The sequence below is a fragment of the Anopheles cruzii genome, chromosome 3 (assembly GCF_943734635.1).
Source record: "Anopheles cruzii chromosome 3, idAnoCruzAS_RS32_06, whole genome shotgun sequence".
Lineage (NCBI taxonomy): Eukaryota > Metazoa > Arthropoda > Insecta > Diptera > Culicidae > Anopheles > Anopheles cruzii.
The window spans coordinates 41,710,173-41,736,018 of record NC_069145.1 but is presented as its reverse complement, the minus strand read 5'-3'; the positions used below and the strand labels follow the sequence as shown (position 1 = coordinate 41,736,018).

The 25,846-nt window shown below is 50.9% G+C and overlaps 1 protein-coding gene across 1 annotated transcript in view; it reads right to left on the bottom strand.

Annotated features, from left to right (window-relative positions):
• The window catches only part of LOC128270425 (transmembrane protease serine 9-like), a 28,635-nt gene extending 3,145 nt beyond the window's left edge, over positions 1–25,490 (bottom strand). Inside the window, 17 exon segments of the mRNA XM_053007824.1 lie at positions 863–1,128; positions 4,039–4,247; positions 4,311–4,680; positions 4,760–4,922; positions 5,081–5,345; positions 10,011–10,074; positions 11,000–11,402; positions 11,468–11,645; positions 11,724–11,908; positions 14,335–14,483; positions 19,671–20,026; positions 20,118–20,512; positions 20,590–20,873; positions 24,097–24,281; positions 24,348–24,910; positions 24,979–25,229; positions 25,456–25,490. Coding sequence (XP_052863784.1) covers positions 863–1,128; positions 4,039–4,247; positions 4,311–4,680; positions 4,760–4,922; positions 5,081–5,345; positions 10,011–10,074; positions 11,000–11,402; positions 11,468–11,645; positions 11,724–11,908; positions 14,335–14,483; positions 19,671–20,026; positions 20,118–20,512; positions 20,590–20,873; positions 24,097–24,281; positions 24,348–24,910; positions 24,979–25,229; positions 25,456–25,490 — 4,321 coding nt within the window.
• Positions 25,491–25,846: the final 356 nt, after the last annotated feature.

Here is a 25,846-nt window from a genome sequence, read left to right as displayed (position 1 = left end):
GGTCCGCTCTGGCTCGATCAATGGTCCACTCCCAAACTGGTTGACCTTTCGATTCCGGGGATAGCCTTTCGATCGTAAGCATTCCGATCGATCATCGAACTCGGGGCCCGGCGGAAGCACCACGAAAGGCAGCGCATACTTCACACCCGAAAAAGCTATAATGTTGCGTCCCAAGAAGCTATATTTTCGTGTTGACGCACCGCAGGATAAGAGGGGTACGTCCGCAGCGCATCAGCAGACTCTACACTTTCGCCCTCACATTCTTCCTGGGGCGCCTGCCCAGGCTGGACCAGAAATTTAAATCCACGCGCGGGTGTTGGTTCGGTTGCTTTTTTGTCGGTCGGTGGAGCTCGCTCGGGACCACCACCGCGCGGAGCACTTGAGCCGCGAGTCGAGCCCCGAGGGTGGTGTAAATATCAACGTCGACATTTCGAAGATTTTAGATTCGCGTTTTTTTGTACCTTTCTTCCACTGTTGGACTTGGCTTCGGCTTGGACAGAGAAATCAAAATATTGAGATCATCCGTGGCAAGCTGGCAAGCCATTTTTTACACACCCCGTGGTGGTCTCCAGACAGTGAGTATACACTGCTCATTAGCGGCCTTAAAATGCAGACACCACGAGAGAATGTCACAGTGGCCGGGTGCCACCCCTTTTGGGAAAGGAACCGTCCTTTCCCAAAGCGGCCTGGGATGCACTTTGGAACGGTACACTTGCCGTGGCTGAAGGGACAGTGCGCTGTGCGAATGTGGTTTTCGGTTCGGGAAGTAAGAGTTGAGTGAAGCACCAAAAGCTTGGAGAAGTTTCTAGAATCTTGTAGAGTCGTCGGCGCATACAGACTTTATCCTATATGGCATACTTACGGCAGCTACAGGCACTGGCAGGCGTATCGTGAGCCGGGGCTCTATTGCTTCCCGCACCGAACAGCATCTTCATGTTGTCGACGATGCTCCGCTCGTCGGTGTTTTTGTTGGGCGTCGCCAGCATCTCGTACTTGCCGTGGGCCTGCACTTTCGCGGTGGCGCCACCGACACCCAGCAGCACTACCGCGACCACCGCCAGCAGCAGCAGCGGCCGACGTGCGGTGAAATTAATTCGACCGGAAACGGATCCCTCCATGCCGGGATCTCTGCCCAATTTCGCGGCGCAATTCGTACCCGAAGCCGTTGTTTCGCTGCTCGCCAATTCGCGGTTCGGCACAGGGTGGTTCACTCGGGATTTGTTTATTTCGGTTCGGACCGGTGGCGGTGGGCGGAACGCAACTCGCTCATTAGACCTGTACGCGGATCGAATTCACCACCGACACGCTAAAGTTGCACATCTTCTCCCCGCCCGGCACGGTAATTATCGAACTTAGCGGTAATTATTTTCGAGGAATTATTTTCCGACCGCGCTGCGCCCGTTCCGGTCGAGTTCTGGAGCACACCCGCTGGGGCCACCAAGCGTTTGTTTCGGTGCCTTTTGCTACGGCCGCCCGTTCACACTTCGCTCGGTACGGTTCCTGGCCGGATCACTCGCGATGAAGCAATGGTTTCCGGATCGCTGCGCCCACAGCACAACGAAACGTCCCACGGGAGATAGTACCGTTTAAGAGGGTCGAATAACCGAAACGCTTCCAGCTGGGGTGTGCGCTGGGACAAAGCTGCCGAGAGTGCGTCGCGCGAATAACCCGTCCGTTCCGGCCGCGGTCACCAACTGGACTGGGGCTCGGGGCTTGCTCCGGGATAAGCTCCGGTGCGCATCGCACGCAGGTCGGCTTTCTCCGCGGCCACTTGATCGCTTCTTTTTATCATCCGCTCACCCGAACGTCTTCGGCAAGCGTTCGGCAAGAAGACGTTCGACCGACGAGCCGTCGGCCGCGATCATCGGCTGCCCGCGGACCACCGCCGCACCTGCCGGCCGGAGCCCGATACATTTTAAGAGCGTTTAGCGATCGCATCTCACAGAGGGGCCACGGAAAGAACGAAAGGTAAACAAAGCTGGCCAGCACTTTACACTCCGCCGCCGACGACGGTGGAGATCTTTCTTGTGTGTTCTTGCTCCCCTATCCTGAGGTTTTTCGTACGGTCTCAAGAACGCCATCCGCGTCAACCTGTGCTTCTGACCATACATTTCGTTTGCGATTGAGTGCGTTTGTACCAGGGAAACGAAGAAAGCTCGGGTTCGGGTTGAAGGGGGTTCTTAACTCTCCCCTCTCGTTTCCGTTCGGGGCGAGCATTACATTGCGTAGGCATATTGCCATTAAAACGTGACCAAATACGTGCCCACAGTTTTTAAATCGTAATTGGAACGTGAAAGTGACAGCGTGATCATGTGACAAACTTTACTTACCTTCGAATATAACTGTCGAAGCCCTCTATGACTTTCGCTAACAATATCGTCGACGATTTCGACTACGATTTACTACGGCAATCCCAGTAGCCCATTCTGAAATGTTTGGACAGAATTGACAGTTTTGCTGGTGGAAGTTTTGTTACAAACGTAACAGACTTAGAATGGTTGTGACGGTCAGAAACCGAAAGGCGCCAAAGCTGGGACATTGTCAAATTAAACATTCAGAACAGGACGCTCGTTGAAAAGTGCGTTTTAAACGTCCACCAGGATGATTTATAGGTGAGCAGGACATTGTGCACCAAGTCCAAGTGACCATGGATTTGCACCTACGAACGATGAAGCTTGGGCAGCTTTATGGACGCAAATTCTTTTCATATAATCTATATTAAGTTCAGTGAATTGTTTTTTTTTTAATTTAATAAATATACAACAGGGGAAGACATGCCTAAAACTTTGGTTGGTGGTCCACAGAACTCAAGCATCGCAAGCATTATCGCCCATTCGACAGAAAAACGACCGAAGTATGATACCCGCAACGCCTTCTTTGATGACAGTTCACAAAGTTGAGGGTCGATTAAAAGACTGATGCTGTTCTGTTGTTGGTTTTCTTTTTCCAAACAAATCCATAGGGATTTACCAAAACGTTTTCCCGAAAATAGAAGTGAGGATTGCTCTTACTTTTATCTTGAAAGTTTACTAAGTCACTCTCGAACTTCCTTAGGAATTGCCGTGGGTCCAGAATTCTGTATCTGAATCTTCTTCATAATTAAAACAACATAATCACCTTCGCTCGTCCACAAACACGCTCGCTTGACGGGCGATCGAAATGATGAGAGAAATTCAAGTTCAACTTGGCCAAGCAAACACAAAGCTGAGAACGAAAGAAATTCCCAAACGCACCACGGGGACGTAGCAGGGCTTTCTAACGCGGGGCAAGTTTATCGTCTTGAGAAAAACAGAGAGATAAAATAATTCGATAACATTTTACGAGCAGCGCCGCACGCTGTGAAGCGCATCATTAGCATTGGATACATTGTAGCGTCAACGGTGTTATTATTACCGAAAACCGCGCATCAACACCTCGACAAAACATACATCACCGCCATGAGCCTCCCGTGAGGCCTTACTCCGTTCTCTTTCGTCCTCCATCTTCTCTCTATCTGCCGACACGCGTCGAAACGCTGATTCAATTACGGCCCACGATGAAGCGTTGATAATGGGCTTTTCACGATCATTTGGATCTTTAATTTATGCCTCACATACACTCACGTTCCGTACGTGAGAATGCGTTTGCTCCCTTCGTGATTTCTTCGCTGTTATGGTCGCGGTTTCGTCTCATCATTCACCAGCCAGCAAATGCCGCTCAGCGTGTCACACCGTCTATGGTCCCATTTCATGTTTTTTAATGCTCATGCCATGCTTCGGAGCGATTAATGGTCTGTACTACATCTGCACGGATTAATCTGGCCGGCTCTGGATCCGTGGGGTGGGGGATCCCATTTCTGATTCTTCCACCGTCCACGAATGTGGATCAGTGTCCAGGAATGGAACCACCATCTTTCGATGGCCTCATTACACGTGTGCGAAAGCGAAGGTGTCCCATGATAGGTGGTCGCGGTGGCTGGTGGTTGTATTCGACTTTTATTTACAACAGCTTCACTTCGTATCACTGTACTTGGTGGTGGGGGGCGTACTTGGCGCTCACTTGGAGCAGAGACAGGTGTCGTCCAGATTGGCGCGCAGCCACGGAAGATAGCGGGCGACCCGCGTGTAGACTCCTGGGTAGCCGGCCCGGCCGCACCCGACGCCCCACGAGACGATTCCGACGATCTCGTGCTTGTCCCCGTTCCGCACCAGCAGCGGTCCGCCCGAGTCGCCCTGGCACGAGTCCTGCTTGCCCTTGCCGGCACACAGCTGCAAGAAATCGACGTGGGTTTAGACCCCAAACTCGACAGCATCTGCTCATCGGTGTCTTACCATGTTGGAGGTTATACGGGAGGCTCGATACTTCATGCTACGGCACTGGTCCAACGTCAAGATCGGCACGTCCACGTGTTGCACCAGGGCCGGCAGCGTGCCCCCCTCGGACGTTCGGCCCCAGCCCACCACCGTGCCGAGTTGGCCGGCCGGTTCGCTGCGTTCCTTCGGCAGGCACACCGGCCGGATGGTTTTGGTGAAGTCCACCGGTTTGCGCAGCTTGAGCAGCGCGATGTCGTGATTGTACGAGTTCTGATCGAAGCTCCGGTGCCGGACGATGGCCGTGACCGCGCGCATAATCGCCGGCGTCTCCGACGCCACGAACTGATCGTAGTCACCCAGAATGACGCGGATTTTGTTTCGTTTCAACCTACGGGAGCAGGGTGGAAAAATGGATCCCGATCACCGGTGTTACAGACCCTGGGGCGGGGGGTGTGTGTTACACGTACCTGCGAACACAGTGGGCCGCCGTCAAGACGTAGTCCCGCGTTAGCAGCGACGCACCGCAGTGGAACTGACCGTCGTACACGAGCCTTGCCAGCCACGGATACTGGTTGACGCCGGTGGGGCGCCCCCCGACGATCCTGATCTCCTGATTGGCCGCTCCACACTCTGCAAGACAGAAAAGCAAGCATTCCCGGTGAAGCGTTTCGGAAGCGTTTCGGTGCGTCCTCGTTATACGCCGCGTGGGTATGCAATCCGCACAGCACGTCGTTCCGATTCAGCCGCGATCAGCTGATCAACTGTCAGTCGCCGGCTCTCTCGCTTACCGCAATCACAGCTTTTCACCTGATTGCTCGTCAGATCGTCGTCATCGTCCAACGAGAAGGCTGCGGTATTCAACCCGAACAGTGTGTCGAACAGGAACCGCCCGCTACGGCTCGGAAGGATCAGTCCGGTCCCGTTCCACCGGCCGACGGTCTCAGCTCCGCCACCGGACACCAGCCAACAGAGGACGGCCAGCAAGGACACTGTCACACACCGGCCCCCGCCCATCTGTCCCGGCAGCATATTGCACTTGCTCCGCTGCGGCCGCTGAGCATAAACACAGCACAGAGCAATTGAGAAACCTGCGCCTCGCCAGTCCCTGCTTGACTGGGCTGACCACACCGTGCCCGCCGTGTTTTCTTAGCAACAACACCAAACAATATTTACGCCGCTCCGCTCCTGTCTTCTCGCAATTCGCAACCTGTCCGGGGCGAACTTTGTAGCCTTTCGGGGGTTTCGGGTTTTTTCTCCCCGTGGTTTGTAGCACTTTAATTTTTCACCGCTTCACGTTTCACTTGCACTGCGCTCACTCTCGACACGACTCGATGTTTACACGGCTCATAATCTCATTTCACTTTCTTCGCGCAGCTCCGTGGCGACGAACGGGTCGGGTGCGAGAAACATTATTTAACATCAGTCGCTAGCTGGCTGCGGCCGGCGCGGTGTCAGCGAGCGCCGGCGGATCTAGCGGGCCGCCACAGGGGGGTCCGGATCCGGATCGGCACGGTGGGGCGCGGACGGACGGACGCTCGGGTGTTGTAGCGCTGTTTCTCACTTTCCCATTTGAACCACCGCACGGCACGGCGGATTAGTGGTCCATCCCGAGCGGGCTACTGTCTCGGCACGCGGACTGTGGAATGTGGCGTCGGCACCACACAGGAGCAGCTTAGCGGGGAGAAAAGAGTATAGCCTGCCACAACACACACACACGCGCGCACGGCAGGACGGTGGCGTGTTAGTCTACGGCGTATGATATAATGACAGAAGTCAGTGGAGAGTGCGGTGCACTACTCAACCTAGAGGAGAGACTGGGGAAATGGTGTCGGGCCACACGACCCTCACGCGAAAAGGGTGGCATCTAATGTCACGCAGAAAGAAGGGCCCACAGATGGGTCCGCGGATGGGCCCTTGGCTGACGATCGCAGGATCGCAGGCGAGGCTCTTTCTCGCTCGTTTGAGCGTGTACATCCGCGTTGAACAGTGCACCGCACAGTGAAAGGCCCGGCCCGCTGCCCGATCCGCACCACCGATGGGGTGCGTTAAATGCGCCCCGTGTCCGGACCCCAAGCGGAGTATATTGCCCTCGCCACGCGTGGGAACTATGACGCGAGCGCGAGTGGCACTGAACTTTCGGGCGCCCTTAACACAAGGGTCTTAACGAATGTTAAGTTGGTTTTAGGGAACATTTCATTTCAGTGTTTTCCCTCCCCGTTGTGCAGGGTTTTCCCTTTTGGTGCAAGATACATGCAAAAAAAAACACGTCCATGCAGTCCCGTCGTCGAAAAGGTCGATAAAACCATACACATAATCGAAGAAGTTAGGTACCACACCAAAAAACATGATGGATCATTTCGTTAACGGATGATGAATGGGGATGAAAAATGGGATACATACGACAATACTGTTTGAAAATGATCGTGGTCAAAACGTGGCGAAGCAGCTCAAACGGTGGCCGAAGCAGGACTAATGGCCAGGAAAGTTCTACTGTGTATTTGGTGGGACTTTAAAGGAATCATTTATTATGAGTTGCTTCCGTGTGCCCCAAAAACTAAATGTAGAATTCTACTGTCAACAATTGGATCGTTTGAAGTTAGCAATCGTCCAGAAACGGCCAGAATTGACCAACAGAAGAGGTGTTGTGTTCCATCAGGACAACGAAAAGTCACGCACGTCTTTAGGGACTTGCCAGAAAGTCCGAGAGCTAGGTTGGGAAGTTTTAATGCAGCCACTATATAATCCAGACCTAGGACCAAGCGCTTACCACCTTTTTTACTCATTGCAAAACATCTTGAGTCATACGAAATTGGGATCAAAAGAAGATTGTGAAAATTGATTTCTAGAGTTCTTCACCAATAAGGACTAAGAGTCCTATAATAAAGGTAATATGAAGCTACGTCCTAAGGTTTTGAATTTCACGCAGAAATAATGGAATTCTTTTTCCCTAACCTAATACAAGGCCGTATGAAAAAGTACTTCACTAGATGCAAAGATGACCGATAAAAAAGGTTACGTTCTAGACTAAGTGTTTAGTAAACTCAGATGCGTAACTAATCGGACGTTTTTAAAATTATATCGATTTGAAAATGGGTGAACTAACTGAAGAAATAACCAAATATCTTCTCACTATAAAAAATACGGGCCCAAAGCCGCCGAAAACTGTGTAAAAGTTACGGTGAATACACTATTGTCGAACGGTGGAGTTGGGAACGGTTTGTTCGATTCCCAGCCGCAAACTTTGCTGTCGACTTCGAAAAATGCCACGCAAAAGTGATCATCGTCAAAGACACCGGTGCACCCGTACACAAAAGACTTCAATGCGCGGAGTGATGCGAACATTTTTATGTTGCTTGCGCGTGTTGCGGTGGATTCGGAAGGACCAAATGCCCATCAAAAATTGTTAAAATCTGATCTGTTAAATTGTTAAAATCTCTAGTGAGTGTAATGCTAGAGTTTCAGTAAACTAATCAGGAAGAAGCGACTAGAATTTTACAACAGAAATAGGTGGTGTTTCATAACAATTGGCCACACATCTTTGAGGGTTCGTAGATCATGGACGGAACTTGGTTGGGAAGATTTAATGCATCCACTATATAGGCTCGGACTACGCACTGTCCAACATGGACCGTGGCTTAGATTTCTCCAAAGTATTGACCAACCGAATAGCCGCTGCAAATCAGTTTAACACCTTTACCGATAAAACGATGGAAGTTCTAAAGACATGAACTTGTAAAGAACCCCGAGAAATGGCAGTAGATCGATCGTAACGGCCACTATCTGGTTGAGTGAAATAGATTTCAAATAAAAACTATTTCTGTTCAAAACATCACCGAAAAAACTCGCGTATTCATTTTATTATCGGCACGATATCACGGTGAGCACCTTGACCAGTTCTCCCAACGCACGCCTTTATGCAAACACGGTGATTCACCCCCAAACAGTGAAAGGTTTCGCGGGTCGCCCAATAATCCACCGGTTTACCCATTTTGGGCTCGACCCGTGGCACATTCGGCCGTGTCGAGCGTCGTCCGAAAGGTGCAACCGTCTCGGGTTTGAATTTTGCTCACCCCGACACCAATATTGGCGGGCCTTATTATTATGGCACCTTTCGCCCGTGGGGTCCGGGTGAATCCGTGCGCTTAGATACTGCTCACAACTGACACACTTTGGGCACAACAACGCCGACCGCTCCTCCGATTGGGAAGTGGGCGATTTCTGGGTTTTTTGTTTTTTCGGGTGAGAAAATTATGAAGAAAGTTTTTCGAACCACCGAATCCGAATCCAGTTCGCGCGCGTCACTCGCCATTTTCGCCGCGGCGCGCCATCATAATAACCGACAGAAAACGAGGCCAACGATCGACGGCGCTGCCCAATCGAGGCATCAGATATTTCGGTATACAGATATTCGGCTTGTAGTATTCACGCGCACCTTTCCTACACGACCGAGAGCTGGGACTCTCGCCAGAAACGCGCACAATCACGACCACGGTTGAAAGTGAAATGATTCGAACCCGGACACGCGCCACTGGAAAAACGTGAAACAGCCGTGCGCAGACACAGCAGCGCCTGCGCAACCCGCGGACCTCACCACCGGGACTCGCCAGACACCAGAGTTCCACCAGATAACCAGAATCGAACGGGGTGGGCCCCGCAGACTCTCTTGCGCAGGATTGCGCTGGTCGGGCCACTGCAAGAACCACATCGCGTCAGCTGGTGATCGGTGAAATCGGATTTCGCAAGCCAGCTTGGCCTGCGAAATCCGTCACCGATTGAACCGCCCAAAAGCCGGGAGGTGGGAGTTCTTATGTAAATCGCTAACGGCCACCGCCGGGAGCTGTAATTGGCTCCGCGCGACAATCGAGGCGCGTTCGATGGCGGAACCGCCACACCCGGGAACGAATCCGCGATGTGCCCAGACACACTGCACACTGCACGCGACCCCCGCCGCCCGCCCGCGGTTGCGGCGGGCAATTGGGGTTGTCATTATTCAATCACCGCGACAAATCCGATCCGATTCGCTCCATCGAACGATCGCACTCACTGTACAGCGGCTCGTGCGCCCGATTGGATAACACTGCCGTTCGAATAGCCGTCCGGGTCGATCCTGCCAGCCTGGGGAGGGTGCTGCCAACAAACGCACGCACGCACGCGAAGTCACAGTCCGTGTGGGGTTGGCCTTGACAGTGTGGCTTCTTCGGCGCGACACCGATGCGACCGAGTCCAGCGGAGAAACTACTTTCATTTTCCACCGACAGCAACCGTCGATCTCCTAGTCGTCGATCGATCGCAATGGATGGACACTGGGCGGTCGCGATGAGTGCCCCATACGAGGGCTGTTCAAAAAGTAGTAAGGCATTTGAATTTCCGAGGGCTACGTATGATCGATTCTCGTCGATTTTTTGTGACGTTGGGTAGCTATACATGTCAGTGACTTATAGTGAAAAGTTCGGCCATTTTGAGTAATCAGACAAATTTTGACAGCTCTTTTGCTTGGTCAAGATTTGGCTCTTCGTCGATGCCGTCTTTATCTCCTAAATCGTTTCCGGAAGAAAACAAAGTCACAGGGGGCCAGATCTACAGAATACGGTAGCTTTGGCATCATTAGTGTGTTGTTTTGGCCAAAAATTTGCGCAAAAACCACGATGTGTTAGCAGGAGCGCTACAGGCAATTTTAATTTTCTCACAAATCCGGACATCTATGACGGATTGCATAACCTGCAGGAAATCTTCGTTATTGTCTGTTCTACCCTTTGGCACCAACTTATGGTGCACCACGACTCTGCAATCGAAGAAAACTTTTAGCAAAACTGCTTACGTTAGACCAATCTTGGCCTTTCGATGTTCGCATCTTCTCGGCCCTCTAAAAAAATTTTGAACCAACAATAAGCGCTGCTTTTGGTCTTAATGGCTTCATCATAACAGTCAACATTTCGATTGCGTCCGCGCTCCTAATTTCTTTCTTCAAACAAAATTTCACAAAGATTCCTTGCCATCCATTTTTTGAAAGAGGCAACTTTGCTTGGTCACTGACATGTGCAGCAACGTAACGCCACAAATCCAGAATCGAACATACGTAGCACGCGTAAGTTCAAATGTCTGACTACTTTTTGAACAGTCCAGCGCACAGCGAAAGAGTTTCCGACGTGAGAGAGTCGGACCAGAGTCGGAAAGGGTGACCGAGCGAGAGAAATTCCTCCATCAAATCGCTGGGTCCAGTGAGCGCCCGCCGAGATTCACTTTCATTTCACTCTCCCGCGCTCGTGGTCCACTACCGGGTGGTGGGGTGGCGGAGGGTCTTCCGGTCGGTGGGAGATGCACACCGTACTCATATGCTCACTTTCTACTTTGCGGTGGTCGGATGGTCTCTTTTGCGCCATATAGGACGCTCCGTAGCCTCCCGGCCCGTGATTAGACGCAGCCTCAGCCTCAGCAGATCGACAAACGGGCAACAACACCAAGAGTGTGTGTGGCTTGTATTGGGGCGCATGATGTTTTTTTTTATTTTGAAATGCATTTCATTTGGTACCGAACGCGAATACCCAAAACCTATTCGAGAACACTTACGGCCTAGCAGTAATAGTAGTGGTAGTGATGGTGGCAGAGTGGTGATGTGTAATCCTATGGTTTCTTGTGACTAGAAAACGAATAAATTATCAACACAGCTAGCCAGCCCTGACCGATGAGGTGGGGGGCGGGTGCCTCACAGCCGCCGGGCAACGTCCTTCGGCGGGCAGAGGCACTCGCCGGCGAGCTTCTGGTGTATCCAGGGCAGGTAGTTGACGATGCGCGTGTAGATGCCGGGTAGGTTGGGCCGAGCGCAGCCTCGGCCCCACGAGACCACCCCGATCACCTCCATGCTACCGAGCGGGCCCATCTTGTGCATCGGGCCACCGCTATCACCCTGGCACGCGTCCTTCTGGCCGTCGTGGTATCCGGCGCACATCATGTTACCGGAGATCTTCTTGCTGCCGTAGCCTGCCTCCAGGCACTGCTCCTGCGACCAGATGGGCACCTCGACCGCCCGGAGCGTCTTCGAGGGCGGGCGCTTCTCCTCGATCCGTCCCCAGCCGGCCACCACACCGAGCGAGCCGGTGAAATCCGCCACACCTGTCAATCAGTCCCAGTCAGTGCTGTCAGTGGCCAGACCAAGTTCCCCGCTCGCCAATACTTACTGCCATCCGGGAGACAGGCCGGCTGAATCGTGGGACCGTAGCGCAGTGGCTTGTCCAGTTCCAGCAGCGCGATATCGTTGTTGAACGTGAAGATGTCGAACAGTTCGTGGTCGATGATGCGCTTCACCCGCCGCAGCTCGGTGTAGTCTTTGGCAATGTTGTGACCCCCGAGGTACACCTGTAACGGAGAGGCAAGCGAAGAACTGTCAGTGAAAAGAGTGGTGGCGGCACGTGGCCCCCTCGGTTTACTACTGACCCTGATCTCGCTCGGCTCGAACGAGTTGACGCAGTGAGCCGCCGTGACGAGGAAGTTGCGCGAAACCACGGACGCTCCGCAGTACAGCTTGCCCTGCCGGAACAGCCCGGCCAGCCAGGGAAACTGGTGCGCTACCGTTTCCGTGCCCCCGACGATCCGATTGGTGCGCCCTCCGACACCGCACACTGTTGGGAAAATGGAAACCAGGAAGATGTTATTTCATTAAGCAATGTGAAAATATGGTGAAATGCCGATCATGGATCAACTTTAAAAAGTGAGGTTTTTTAGTTATGTTTCCCTAAAATAGATAAGTTGTCTATGACAAATCCGAATGTTTAGCCTTCTGCGTTGCGTAGATTCTGAGAATTCATCTGTCAAAGTCGAAAGAGTGGTAAAAATGGCTCTTTAAACCCAACTTTTATCAGCTACTTTAACGCGATCGTTAGCACAGTTCTGCCACGGTAATGTACCTATATTATACATCATTACAAAGGTAATGGATCCTTCTTTAATATAAAAAATCAAATATTCAACTTTGGCAACGCTTGTATAGTTTTATCGGGAATTAGTGTAGAAAACTACGAAAATACAGTTTATCAACTTTGGTAGTGCAGCCAAAAAAAATTTCGCGTTGTTTTGCCTAAACTAAGGATTACGATTAAAATTTAGGTGATTTAAAATTATTTGCAGTGAGTTTTGAATCCGTCTCGATCCGTTCGTGCCCGTTAGGCTTATTTTAAGAAAACAATTCTATGCATCAGTGGAGGCACCTGGTCTCTATGTAGTGTATGAAACAGCCATACAAAACATATTGCCTTTATGAACTTAATGCCTGTTCCATTATTTAGGCAAACTAGGTAAAATGTCTATTTTGTCTATTATTTACATGGCCTTTTTATATGGGCTTTCGATGTGCAGAATGGGTAACTGAACATGTGTTTATTCTGGGGCATATGCATTTTAAGCTAGTCAAGAAGGCTGGTATGATGTATGATGAGCTGGTAAGCTAGGTATGATGAAAGAAAATTTTCAGCGAGCAAGTATTGTTTTTAATGTACATAAACTCGATAGAAAGGTTTAGGAATATCTTAATAACCATTAGCTGCCCGAAGTGAATTTTCCAGAGAGAACAATTTAGAGGACACATTCTTTCGGGCAATACATACAGCAGTGACCCTAGAATTAGTTCTCTTTCATTGGGCAGCAAAAAAACAATAAACATAATTTTCGTGATATAGTCAATTTTTTATCACGGAGGAAAATATGAAAATATGAATTACGGTATCGCGATTAACCATGTAATTAATCAAGTACAGGGTGCGCCATAGTTACAGGACCTATTTAAATGTCATATAACTCCGCCATTTTGCAGTCGATTTGGAAAAATCAAGCCAAAGACCATTGTAGAATTAAAAGCTAACATCAGTGTATTCTAAGTGTATTGCGAATAAACTACGTTGTATACCCATAATAAATCTTGTGCATTTGTCAAAATTGGCTGAAAAAAATTGCAGAGTTATTTAACATTGAAATAGGTCCTATAACCTATGGATTATTAAGCGTGGATTTTTTAGTATTCTAAACGTTTGACGTTTAAATAATAGCGCATGGGTTGCATACTTCGGATGGTAATAATCACTCATTTCAAAATTCCCACAAACGATCGCGATCATTCACGCGTTACGGCGTTTGATTTTGTCACGCCGATCAACCTAAAGCTGCGTGACAATTACGCGTTGCGCCGATGTTGCGCGTTACGTGCCATAGGAAAAACTTGTCCAGCAACGATGGATAAGTTTTTTAATGTAAACTGATTTCTATTTCTGAACACATGGCACTTTTCACATTAAAAAATTCAGTTTCAGTATGTAGCAAAAGTTTGTGCGATTTTAAATAATGAAAACCCGAGGATCAATCTTAATTTTAGGACGTCGAATTTCGAATCAAAACACATGCAAAGAACACAAAAACGTCGAAAGAAGTGCGCAGGTTCTTCCTGCGACCAAATATGTCCGCTTGTCCCATTCAAATTCCCCACAGTGCTATGTTGCGAAAAATTGCAGCAAACAAACCCCGCACACACACACACGGACGGACACACACGATCGGTCGGGCGGCCGATACTTGCAACGGTGGGTGATGCATAAATGCGAAACCGATGGATCTCCGCGACACATACGCTTAACCTAATTTTGGCTTCGGTTGGCCTCATTCAAGGGGGGCGCCCTCTATTGCTCTTCGCCAGTGACACACCCACCAAACCCGACACACACACACACGCGGGCTGGCCGTGCGCGGGAAAATGCGCTTGAAGATGAGGCACTGGCGGCTGCGGCCGGCTGCTGTGAGGCTGCGCCGTTTTCCTTTCGCTTTCGCTCATGCAACGACAAGTTGAGATGCACTTTCCTGTGGCCTGGGTTACGCAACCGACGGGAGGGGCTCTCCCCAGTGCATTCACACTGTCACCGACCCTGATAACATAATTCGGCGGAACGTACGTGTGTGTGTGTGTGTGTGTGTGTTGCTGTGCTGTTGTTGTTTACAAACTGTTGTTTTGAGGCGCGGGCGACCACACGTCAAACCTTTCACTTTCCACCACGAGGACACTCACCACAATCACAGGAGTCGTCGGTGGCCGGTGCAGCGAGAAGATGGCCGACCATCGCCGCCAGCAGAACGGCGGCGAGTGGCACTGTGTTGCGAGCTCCCAGGACCATGGTGATGGCGGCGGTAACAATGCAAGGATCCGACAAGCAGGTGCTGAACAGGAGGATCGCGTCGTCGGAAAGGACTTTGCAGAAGCACAACACGGCCACAACAACAAGAAGCCACAGCAACTGCCGGAACCGGCCGGAACCACACGCCGCAATGTTCTGTGCCTGATGGTGGCTGTCGCTAGTAGCTTTTATACGCGCGCTCCGACATCGGTTCCCCGCGGTTCACGCGGGTTCAGAAGGTTCCGAAGAAGCGCCACACAATGGCGCTACCTTGGCCGCTGCTCTCCCGGGTGTGATCGAACTCGCGTCAATAATGGCGTGGCCCCGCTTTGTTTTGCCGCGACCGACTGCCGCCTCTGTTCCTTCGTCGGGTCCCTTCCTGGTAGCATATACGGGCGCGGACGCCACACTACTACTACACAGGCAGCGATCCTGCACCCTGCGTCGGGAAGGTGGGGTGCGGTGCCGCGGTGCACCTGCGGCACCGTCCCATCCCGGTTCATCACCATCAGCGTGTATATTACCTCATCCCTCCCAGCGCCGAAAGTGAGAGTGGCCACCACCGCCACCGCCCTCTGCCGACCGCCGTAACAAACGTGGTGCCCTTGGCTCTACTAACACACATCGTAGCCTTCCTCTCGGTGCGGCGCACCGTCTGCACGCGTGTGTTGGTGCATAAACGATAACGCCTTTCGCGGACTGGCGAGAGAGAGATACAGAGAAGCGAGCGAGAGAAAAGAGATCGAGCGGGAGTAGGGTTTTGGGCGATCGTGGACAATAGTAGTAGTACTAGTAGTAGTGGTACTGGTAACAGTAGTAGTGGTGGTGACAATGAGAAGATTCGGTGACGCGCTCGGTTTGTTTGTTTATTTTCCGCCTTCGGTGGCCGCGAGTGCGCGATGTTTCGGGTGGTGTTCGGGTGCTTATGCTTGGGAGCGGGCTGCGCGGTTGCAAAGTGCATCGCGCGCCGATGCACCGGGCCCGCTTACGCACTTTCACGCACCGCAAGAACGTGCATCCTTGAGGACACGGGCGTTTGAAGATTAAGTGCTCCTCCTCTGTCATTCCGCGAGGCCGCGCGATCCGGCGCGGTGAAAGAAGCCAAGTTCATCCCCTGCCACCCGACCTTCGCTTGGGAATTCCCCTAACTCGCTCCGGAAAGGTGGTAACACAGCTGGTTTCGGTCGGTCGGTATAATATATGTCGTAACCAGTTGCAGTCGGACGCAACACGGAACCACCGCGCATCAATGAGGAACCTTGTCTAGCCCGCGCGCGACCCTGACCTATCTTCCAAGTCGGACCGCCGAGCGATCGTTCTCCGGGGTCGATGTTACACAATTCGGCTCGAGCCCCGGGCGACACGGGCGGTTGCGGTGGCCCTTGGCCTAGGACGCCGCATGCATAACTACGGTGTGCGTAACATTGGCTCAATGCGTGGCACTTCTGCCCGATCTTCTAGACCGCCGGTTGTTAGATAAAGATTTAACCAAAAACCTTTGGGTGAATGTTGAGTGGAATCGTGTTTGTAACACTACGTTTGGTCACGTTGTCTGCAATTACTTGGCCACAGCCGATTGGCGACAACTCCAGGCTTTAGGGTAAATTAGTTTCAGAAAAGCCTGTAAGCTCCTTAGCTGTAATGTCAGAAAACATTTGACATTTGCACATAGTTTTTTCCATAGAGTCGAAGCCGAAAATCGAAGTCGAAAATGTACGCGAAACAAATCCCCTCAAAAGTGTTTAAAATCTGTTATGTCTTATTAGGGCTGAATGCTTCGCATCCTCAAACATTCCCTCGATCGTTTGTCTGTTTATCCAATACGAGTGCTCAGAATGATTGAGCGAAACACGACACTTTCCATCAAAGATGTCACCAGAAAGGCGAAAGTCCTACACTGGTCCGTCAAAAGAGTGAAGAAACCATCAGAATATACTAGGCTGTTCAATAAGTTCTCTGCCTCGATAAGAAAAACACATTTTTATGGTTTGAAATACACTTTATTATTCAGTATAGCCTCGCTGAACATCAATGCACTTAATCCAACGAGACTCCAATTTAAGAATTCCATCCCTGAAGTGGGAAACTGGAAGGGCTTCAAAATACGTTTCCGCAACTGTTACTACGTCATTATTTGATGAAAAACGCTTTCAACGCACGAAATATTTGGGTCTGAAAACAGATGGAAGTCGCTAGGGACCACATGTAGTGAATACGGTGGACAACACCACTCTTTAGCCTCTTGTTTTGATTCAGGATCATGGTGATATACTCAAATCTCATCCATAGTGATGAATCGACGCACAAAATCCATTTTATCCTTTCAAAAAAGCTCAAAATGTTACCGAGAAAGTTGCATTCGAATGCGTTTTTAACGAATGCGGCACCTATTTTGCCCAGAGCTTTCTGAAACCCAATACTTCAGTCAAAATATACTGCTGTTGGTCATACTGCTCAATGAGATGGCTAGGTTTTATACTAAATCTCTTTCAGTGGTTCGACAATTTTCCAAAACGATGTCCTGTATTTTTTCAACGATTTCAGGTGTTGACATGGATCGTCTTGAAGGCTAGTATGATCACGTTTAAACTCAGAAACCCCTCTTTTAATGTACTTATTGAAGGTGAAGAGCCTTTATACACTTTCAACATTCGTTCATAATTTTCCTTTGCTTTCAAACGATTCTAAAAAAATTAAATACTAAATAAATTAAATACTTCACTATACTTGATGCCGATACACGATGTAAAAAATACTGTCGACACGACGATTCTAAATAGCATGTAAAAAAAATTAATTGACTGATTCAAATGAGACTTCACATACGTTCATATGAAAAGTGTACCAACCATACGAACTTATTGAATACCCCAGTATAGTCGGTATGAAGTTTGTAGAGAAATACGCACGCAACGGTTAAACGCGAAAACGACTACCAAATTCCGATTGCGTGAAAATGGATGACGAAACCAACGTAAAATCTGACTGCAATGGGGCACCTGGTTTGGGACCTTTCCCAATGTTACATTAATGGCAAGGTCAGCGATCAAATGGCGGACGATCAAACCAGTGTCAAAGTTCGCTTAAACACATACGGTTTGCATAACTCTATGAAGATTGGACTAAAACAATTCGTGACTTTAAGCTCTAATACTAGCCATCAGTTATGTAAGACTGTTAGCTAAGCCAGTTAGGTAAAGTAAGCTGTCATCTTTTGGAAAGAAAAACCTGTAGAACTCGAAAATCTGACTACTTCATGCTGTTTTGACAAAAGAAAACTAACCATCTTTTTACTGTGAGTCTCTCTCTCTGTCTCTAGCGACGAAGTGCCGCTCCATGTCCATCCCATATTCAGTGGATCGTAAACCGTAATGGGATAGTTAATGGTTTATTTAATTGCTATCGGTTTTCAACAGCTTCCCGCCGGCGATCGCGATCGCGGTTACATGCCCTTGTGCGCACTGCGATGCGACACGGCGCCGATGCAACAACGCGTCAGCCCACATGTTGCACGGGGGCGGTTGCGTGAACTTGAACGATGATTCTCGCCCTCGCCTCGCCCCCGCCCGCCTGTACATGGCTCACATTAGGAAATGCAGATGGTAGAAGGTGACACACTCAAGTGCGCCGCTTACGGATCGGAGGGACCTTGAGGTCCACCGCAGCCATATCTTCGGCGGGAGCCCCCCACACTCAACCGGCTCGCGTAGCGATCGCTCTCCGCTGCAGCCGTGTGCGCGTGGCAATGAAAATCGTAGGTGCGTTGGATGGGCGTTTTGCTGGCGAAGTTCAAGGCCGCTACCGCCACGCTGCTGGTACTCTTCCGATGGCGACGATGACGAGTGCTGCTGCTGGTGGTGGTCTCCACAATCCTTGGCGGAAAACGGAAGAGCCAAGCCGGCCTAATGAGCCAAAAAGGATTCAGGAGATCTTCTGGGGCAGTAGAATAGTAGATCAGTGGAACATCGCCATCAGCCGGCACGTAAAGTGTAATTAGCACGCTTTGAAGCGAACGTTTTCAAGAACAACGATGCGCCGAAGACATGTAATTAGCGGGCGACGAGACTAATGGCTGCAAATGACAGACACCGCACTGTGACTTATCGTCGTTTTCGCCCATTTTGCGGCTTTCGCAAGATGTCTGTGCGCCATCACGGCTTGGTTTGCTTCACTTTCGTCCCACTTACTATGAAGGTTGTCCATCTAGGATTCCGCGAAGATCGGGTGCAAAATATCGCTGGTGGCTGTCGCTGTCGCTGTCGTCCAAGTATTCGGCTTCAATTTCGTCGAAAAACTAATTGGCCAACATTTTTCGGCGACTGATGATGCCGCTTGACCAAAATCCGAACCAAACAGTCACTACATTGTGGGTGCATTGGATTCTCTTGCACGACGTCTGCCTATCAAATTTCATACAGTTTGAGTTGAAGACTCACCACTTTGAATGTAATTTTTTAATATTTCCCAATTTTCTTCAAACGTACATCGTCCCATTTCTTCAATGTCAAAGTTTTTATTGATTGTTTACAATTTCTAAAATTATGTTATACGTTTTAAAAGTCAAGTAATCGGTAGTTCCAAACACCTGATGGATAAAGCGACGACCTTGGTTTGGCCACTGCAAGATACTGCACACTTAAGGTCGTCACTTCTGCACACACGAAACCAGGTTCAAGATCAGTCCCGATCAGTCAACTCGTCGAAACACTTCGCTGCCAACAAAACCAACAAACAAACAAGGTCTCTTCCACATCTAACTACCCAAGCCATCAGGGCGTCAGGGTGACTAACCACCGACCGTATCTTATCGCACCTTCCGGCCCAAAAAAAACAGCCAACCTAAAAGCCCAAACGTTGATGGCACTAAAAAGCATCCCCTTTTCGTATTCTCAACCCACCCTTTCAGCAGCCGCAGAACCTCGTCCACGTGTGTGTGTGTTTTGGCACCTTCTGCCAAACCAAACAACCTCACCGAAAGATCGACGCTCCTGGCCGAGGCCGCCCTCGGTGAAGGTGAGCGAAGCGTTGACACATCGAAAGTCCTCCCGCCGGAGCTTTCACCTTTCGCGTCGGTTACAGAACTCCTCCGTCCTCCGCTAAATTTAAATAAGTGCTCGTTCGAACAACGTACGCTATTGCTATTGGGTGATTTATTGCACACGCTCGCACACATCCGCAGCCGCTTTGTTGTGGTTGTTGGTGGGTTACTGTCAGAAAAAGACGCACCTACTGGCACACGCAGGCGTCGCGGGTGTTGAAGTTGATCCACGACATGAACCGATTGACTCGGGCGTAGATCCCGGGGAAGCGCGGCTGGGCACACCCGAAGCCCCACGAGACCACGCCGGCAATCACGAACCGGTTCGCGTCCGGATCGTACACGTGCAGCGGGCCGCCGCTGTCACCCTGGCAGGAGTCCTTGCCACCCTCGGGAATCCCGGCGCACATCATGCGATCGTTGATCTGGAACCGGTAGTACTGCGTCCGGTTGTGGCACTCCTGGTTGGCGAGGATCGGCACGTGCACCTCCTGCAGCTGCACCGGGAACGTGCCGTCGCCCCGCTTGCCCCACCCCGTCACGATGCCCTGCGGATGGAGAGAAAGAACGGAACGGAGCTGGAGAAAGTGTAGCCATCCTGCCTGAGCCTGGGCCGGAGCCTGGGCCGATCGAGCTGACCTCGTTCCCGGCGTAACTGGTGCCTTCCGGTGGCAGGCAGACCGGAATCACCGTGTCACCGAGCGGAACCGGTTCGCTCAGCTTCAGCAGCGCCACATCGTTCGTGATGAACACGAGCACGTTCAGGAACCAGTTGGTCATGATGTAGGATACCTTCCGCTCGAACGAACCCTCCGGCGGGTCGTGCCGGTCGTGCAGCAGGAACTTGATCCGGAAGCGCGACCGATCGCTCCCGAACACGCAGTGGGCCGCCGTCAGGACATACCGGTCGTTGATCAGCGAACCACCGCAGATGAACCGATTGTTGTAGTACAGCGCCACCATCCACGGGTACCGCCCGATCTCGGCCTCCTGGCCTCCGACGATCTTCGAGTTGTTGCTCCCCGTACCGCACGCTTGACAGATGGAACGGGTGGACGTAAACACTTGCCTGCCACTTGCCTGGCGTCGGGCGACGGACGAACTTACTCACAGCATTGCGGACAGTTGCGCGGCGCGGCCCGATACGCGAACACACTGAACACCGGCATCCCGAAGATGGTGGTGATCCACGTCCAGACGCCACTGTTCAGCAGCGGCGCCTTCCCGACGAACCCGTCCGGATCGATCAGCAAACTGTCGTTCCACGCAATCCGCCCCGGCACCGTCAGGCTCTCGCTCCGTGTTGTCAGCAGGCCGCCCCAAGAAGTCGCCAGGACGATCGCCAGCCACCGCAACGCAGCGGACGCCATTTTCAGTGCCAATTCTACCGACCAACTAAACCGACGATCGGTGGTGTGGCCATCGGATCCGCCAGACCGAAACGGGGTTCGTCTTCAACTCGGCCTTCACTCATCACCACTTTCTCTCCCACATTTCTCCGGGCATTTGGACCACTTGGACTCCGCGGCGCCATCTTTGTCGCGCATGCTCCAGCCCCGGTGGTGCCATCTTTTGCTTCCCCGATGTTGCGCCAAGCCAACGTCCTGCACACTACGCGTTCCTTTTCCAGCTTCTCTCCCGTTTCGGAGTTTAGTAACCGACGAAAAAGAAGCCACACCACCGGTGACAGGTGCGGCTTCTCTCTGGCTCTCTAATGTAAGGTTGCTGCTACACTTTCTACGGTGCAATTACGATGTTGGCTTTTCTGGACCACGCACAACGGGACACCAGTTGCTCGGTTGATCTTTCCGATTAGCATACGGCGGCCCAGAGTCTACGGAGGCACACACACGGAGACCGTGAGTCAGGTTATGGTAATCGCGGCCGATGGTCGGTGGCCTGTGGTCAGTGCTGAAAACTGGATTAACTGCGCGGCCGGCGCATGATTTACATGGCCGGCGTCTTTACGCCAACCGGAAGAGGGCCAACCGCCCGTTCGCCCGATGAAGACGAAACTGGTCGGGAGAAAGTGGTCGTTGTCCGGTCGGGTGGGCCAACGTTTGATTGGTCGAAGCAGATATTGCTTTGCTACATGTTCAAGTGTTCTAATCGTCGGTTCCCATCTGTCATTTTTCGCGTCTGTAAACTCTCAGTTACAGTCGGTAGCTTCTCGGTCATTCACTGCAGTTTATAATTAGTACTAACCTTCAAACGAAAGCTGTTAAAAGTTCATGATATTCTACTCATAAGTTTGTGCTAGGACTGACACTACTTTTGCGATTTTCAAAATAATGGATCAAAAACAATTTCGTGTTTTCATTATTCAAATTTAAAAAAATCACCTTCAAGCGAAGCAATGGCTTGAAAAGTGGACTTATAAGCACTCAGTTTCATTAGAAACAACAAGAAAACGTTTGTTTGTAGGCTTAAAACAAGGTCACAGAGACACCAAAGATGCAGAACGCAGTGAACATCCATAGGAGGAGGTAACAACAAATTTAAAAAATCCACAAATTCGTTTACAATATTCGAAAAGTGAAGTTGCGCCAATTAGCGAACACTGTAAAGATATCAAAAGAACGTGTTAGCTCTATATTGCATGGACATGTTACTATGAGAAAGCTCTGTCCAAAGAAAGAGCCACATTTGCTGACTGTTGACGAGAAACCAGAACGTGGTGACGATTCTGAGTATCTTGGGAAGGAAAATACCATCAACTATGAATATTATATAGACAAATTAAGACAAAAGATCGAAGATAAATTTAAATATTAGAGCATTGCACAAATGATCGTGCGCCTCTTGATGGAGATGACGTTGTTGAATAAAGTCAACGCGTTTTCTTTCTTACGCGCGGGACTTTTCAGCCCATGTGTTACAACATGGAATGGCATTACATTCTAGGACCACTCGTAGTGGTTACCACTCACAGCAATGAACCATGTTGTACATCAATCTCTACCCAAATTTACTTAACTTATCCGGCTAACAACCGCTGAGCTTCCTGCATGAACGATTCCCCGCACCGTTCGTGGTCGAGCTTCTTCGTCTACTATATTTCAATCACCCTGTCGACGCATTTCCACCATCTCAAGCGGGCCTACCCCCTCTGTCCCTCTGGACGGCCTAAGGAAACTTTGCGGGCTGCCCAAATTTAATATCAATTACTATTCGGCTAGTCTTGACCTACGCCAAGCTCTCTCACAAGGTAGGCTGAGGTCGCTAAAGCATTACTGTTCGTGATTAGATTGTAGAATGTTATAACCACGGATTGTACATTTCAATCGAAGGAAACGTCGATAGACGTTTCTACAGACGCCAACCTGTCCAATCCGATCCGACGGAAATCCGGCGCCTTTCGCTGTCTAAAAATCAAAACAAATAATCAAAGTACCTTTTTCTCGTTTGTAAATCCCTTTTCATGCTCCCTTTATAAATCGTGTCTAACAACCGAATAATCTTTGAAAACAGCCCGGATCGGTAAGACTGAGATAAGAGTATGAGCGTTGTTTAAAAGGAGTTTCGGTGACCTACTTAGGCATCGGAGCCTACTTTGCGGCAATGTTTTCACTTTTCTCTTCAATACAACTCAAATACAACAAGGCGCTGTATTTGGTCATGATTCGCATAGTGGTTTTACATTTTTCTTCAAGAGATCTGAATTCATTTTTAATTCATTCGGAAACTTCAAACTTCTTCATTAATTCTTCAACCAGGCTCATCCTCATCACGTTGGAACGTGTACGTGCATGAGAAGTTTTTGCAAAAACCTACTGTTACGATTTCCATCAAACTCAACCTATTCTTGAACCTAAAAATGTGCCACTGTCTAAACTCGAATTATTTACAGTTTTCCAACTAAAGATATTTTGATGACAAAATGTGTTTTATTTCTTTTTTTTCTTTTAAGTAGTTTGACCGCTACGGGTCGGTACGGTAATTTATTTAATCATGAACTGTTTAATTTTTTCTACTTTAGTCTATATCGTACTACCTCCTACGTACTATGACCTAACGGGGAGTATTGTCTTTAGGAACTTGTTTTGAATGAATGGTCATATGGTCATATGAGAGGTAGCGAAAACATAACTCACCAACAACATTCCAACAAATGAAAACAATATTTCCTTTTCGCTTTTGGAGATTTACTTTTTATTGAATTTTCTCCAAAGTGCTGTCAAACTGGCAGAACCCTTCCAGTTTCAGCCCAAAACGGATGACTATTGGCTAACGTGCTCGGGGTATGTTGTTGAGATCAGCCAGTCGCTCCGTGAATGGCACCGTGTTTCAACTCATGCGAAGGCCAATTCCATTTTCTGGTCGGTGGTGCGCTGTGTGGCGATTTTTCCCGAGCCTCCCGCGTTCTGCGTGCGCGAGTCCGCTGAAAGTACGCAAATTAAACTGCGCAGCTCGCTAACGATAATTGAAACTAGCCCAGCGCGGAATGGGACCATTTCCCGCACTCGCCGCATGTGCACTTCATGTATCCAGCGAATTGCACTCATTATGATTTATTGGCCCATTCTCTGGCAAAGATCATTCACATTCTGTTGGTAACTACACCGGGCGGCGGCGGCCGGAAAGCTCATTACGCGAAACGGGGCAGGGCCGGTGGGGCTAGGTGGCGGCCCGTTCGCAGGTGCACGCGTCCCGAGTGTTCGCCCGGATCCAGGGCAGGTACCGCGTCACCCTCGTGTAGACCCCGGGGTAGTTCGGCCGGGCGCAACCCTCGCCCCACGAGACGATTCCGACCAACTCGCGAAAGTTGCTGTCGCCGACGTTCAGCGGTCCACCGCTGTCACCCTGCAACGGGAGATTGGAACGATGGAGCCGTCTTACGTCTTACCGACTTCGAATCTCCGGCGTTACCTGACAGGCATCCTTGCCACCCTCGGCATACCCGGCACACAGCATGTTGTCCGTGATCCGGGACGCCCGGTAGTTGGATTTCCGGCACTGGGCGTTGCTCATGATCGGCACGACGGCCTTCTGTAGTCCTTGCGAAAGGCTGCCATTTCCGAGCTTACCCCACCCGATCACCGTGCCGTTGTGGCCGGTGAAGCTGCGCCCCGACCCCGGCAGGCACACCGGGATGAAGCTTCCGCCGCCGCCGGCATCGACCGGGGCCTGCAGCTTCACCAGCGCGATATCGTTGTTGAACGTGTCCAAATTGAACCGCTCGTGGCCGTGGAGCCGCGCAACGCTCCGTGTGACCATCTCGGACCGCTCGACGTCGTACAGCTTCGCCAGGAGCTGCGCCGGAACGAAGCTCAGCACACAGTGGGCCGCCGTCAGCACGTAGCGGTCGTTGATTAGTGAGCCGCCGCAGTAGAAGGTTCCCCGGTACAGCAGCATCGCTATCCACGGGTATTCCTTCACGTCGGCCGCGTCTCCTCCGACGATCCGGGAGCTCGTTTTGCCTCGCCCACAAGCTGCAAATCCGCCGACTCCCGGTGAGTCCCCGTTTTTCGTCCAAGAAGAAACCCCCCCAGATACTCACAGCACTGTGGACAGTCACGTGGTGGAGGCTTCGCGGTCGTGCCCACGTCGGACGGCGGCGGTCCGGGTTTGTGGTACAGCACAGTTGACAGCCACGCCAGCAGCGGGTTCTTCGCCCGCAACCGGTTCCCACCGGCCGGCACCGTCATCACCGGCGTCACGTAGATATCGTAGTTGATCCGGTTCGCATCGGTTTCCTCGAGCTAGAAGAGGGGAGACAGGCCGTCGTTAGAATTTTGTTGCAGAACTTCACTAGAACCCGGAGCGGATGAAACTTACGGCGAGCGGTGCGGAAGGAGGAGGACCAACTAGCAGCAGTGTCACCGCCAAAAGTCGCACCCCGAAGATGATGTCCATCCTCGTCGCGCAGTTTGGTTGCCAAAGGGAAGCTACCAGAGTGTCAGGGAATGTAGAGGCGCCCGGTTCAGAAGCCTCTCAAAACTTCCGCATCCTCGCGCAACGCGACACTGTCGCTCACTGGATGACCGTTTTCGACTGCGCGATCGCGTACATAGCCCACCCGCTGCTGCCCGCGTTCAGTTCCGGCGCCGTTGTTCCGCCGCGCGGGGGAGTGCCACACTCTGTCGGGGCGGTTCGTGGTCAGGGCGGTTCGGGGTCGGGGGGGCACACCACCCAAAAAGCTGCGCTTGCCACCACAGCCACACCTGATCATCCCGCCGGGGCCCGACGCGAGACGCGAAGGTGTAAAAATGACCAATAAATAAACAAAACGTGACGCGGCCCCGACACCGGGCCCCAGGAGTCGGCAGTCGGCGGCGTGGTGGTGTGGCGGGTAGGAAATGAACTGACAAAAATAATTAAAGAAAGCACCCGCTCCACCGTCCGGATTCCTGCCCCCCTCCCCCCTT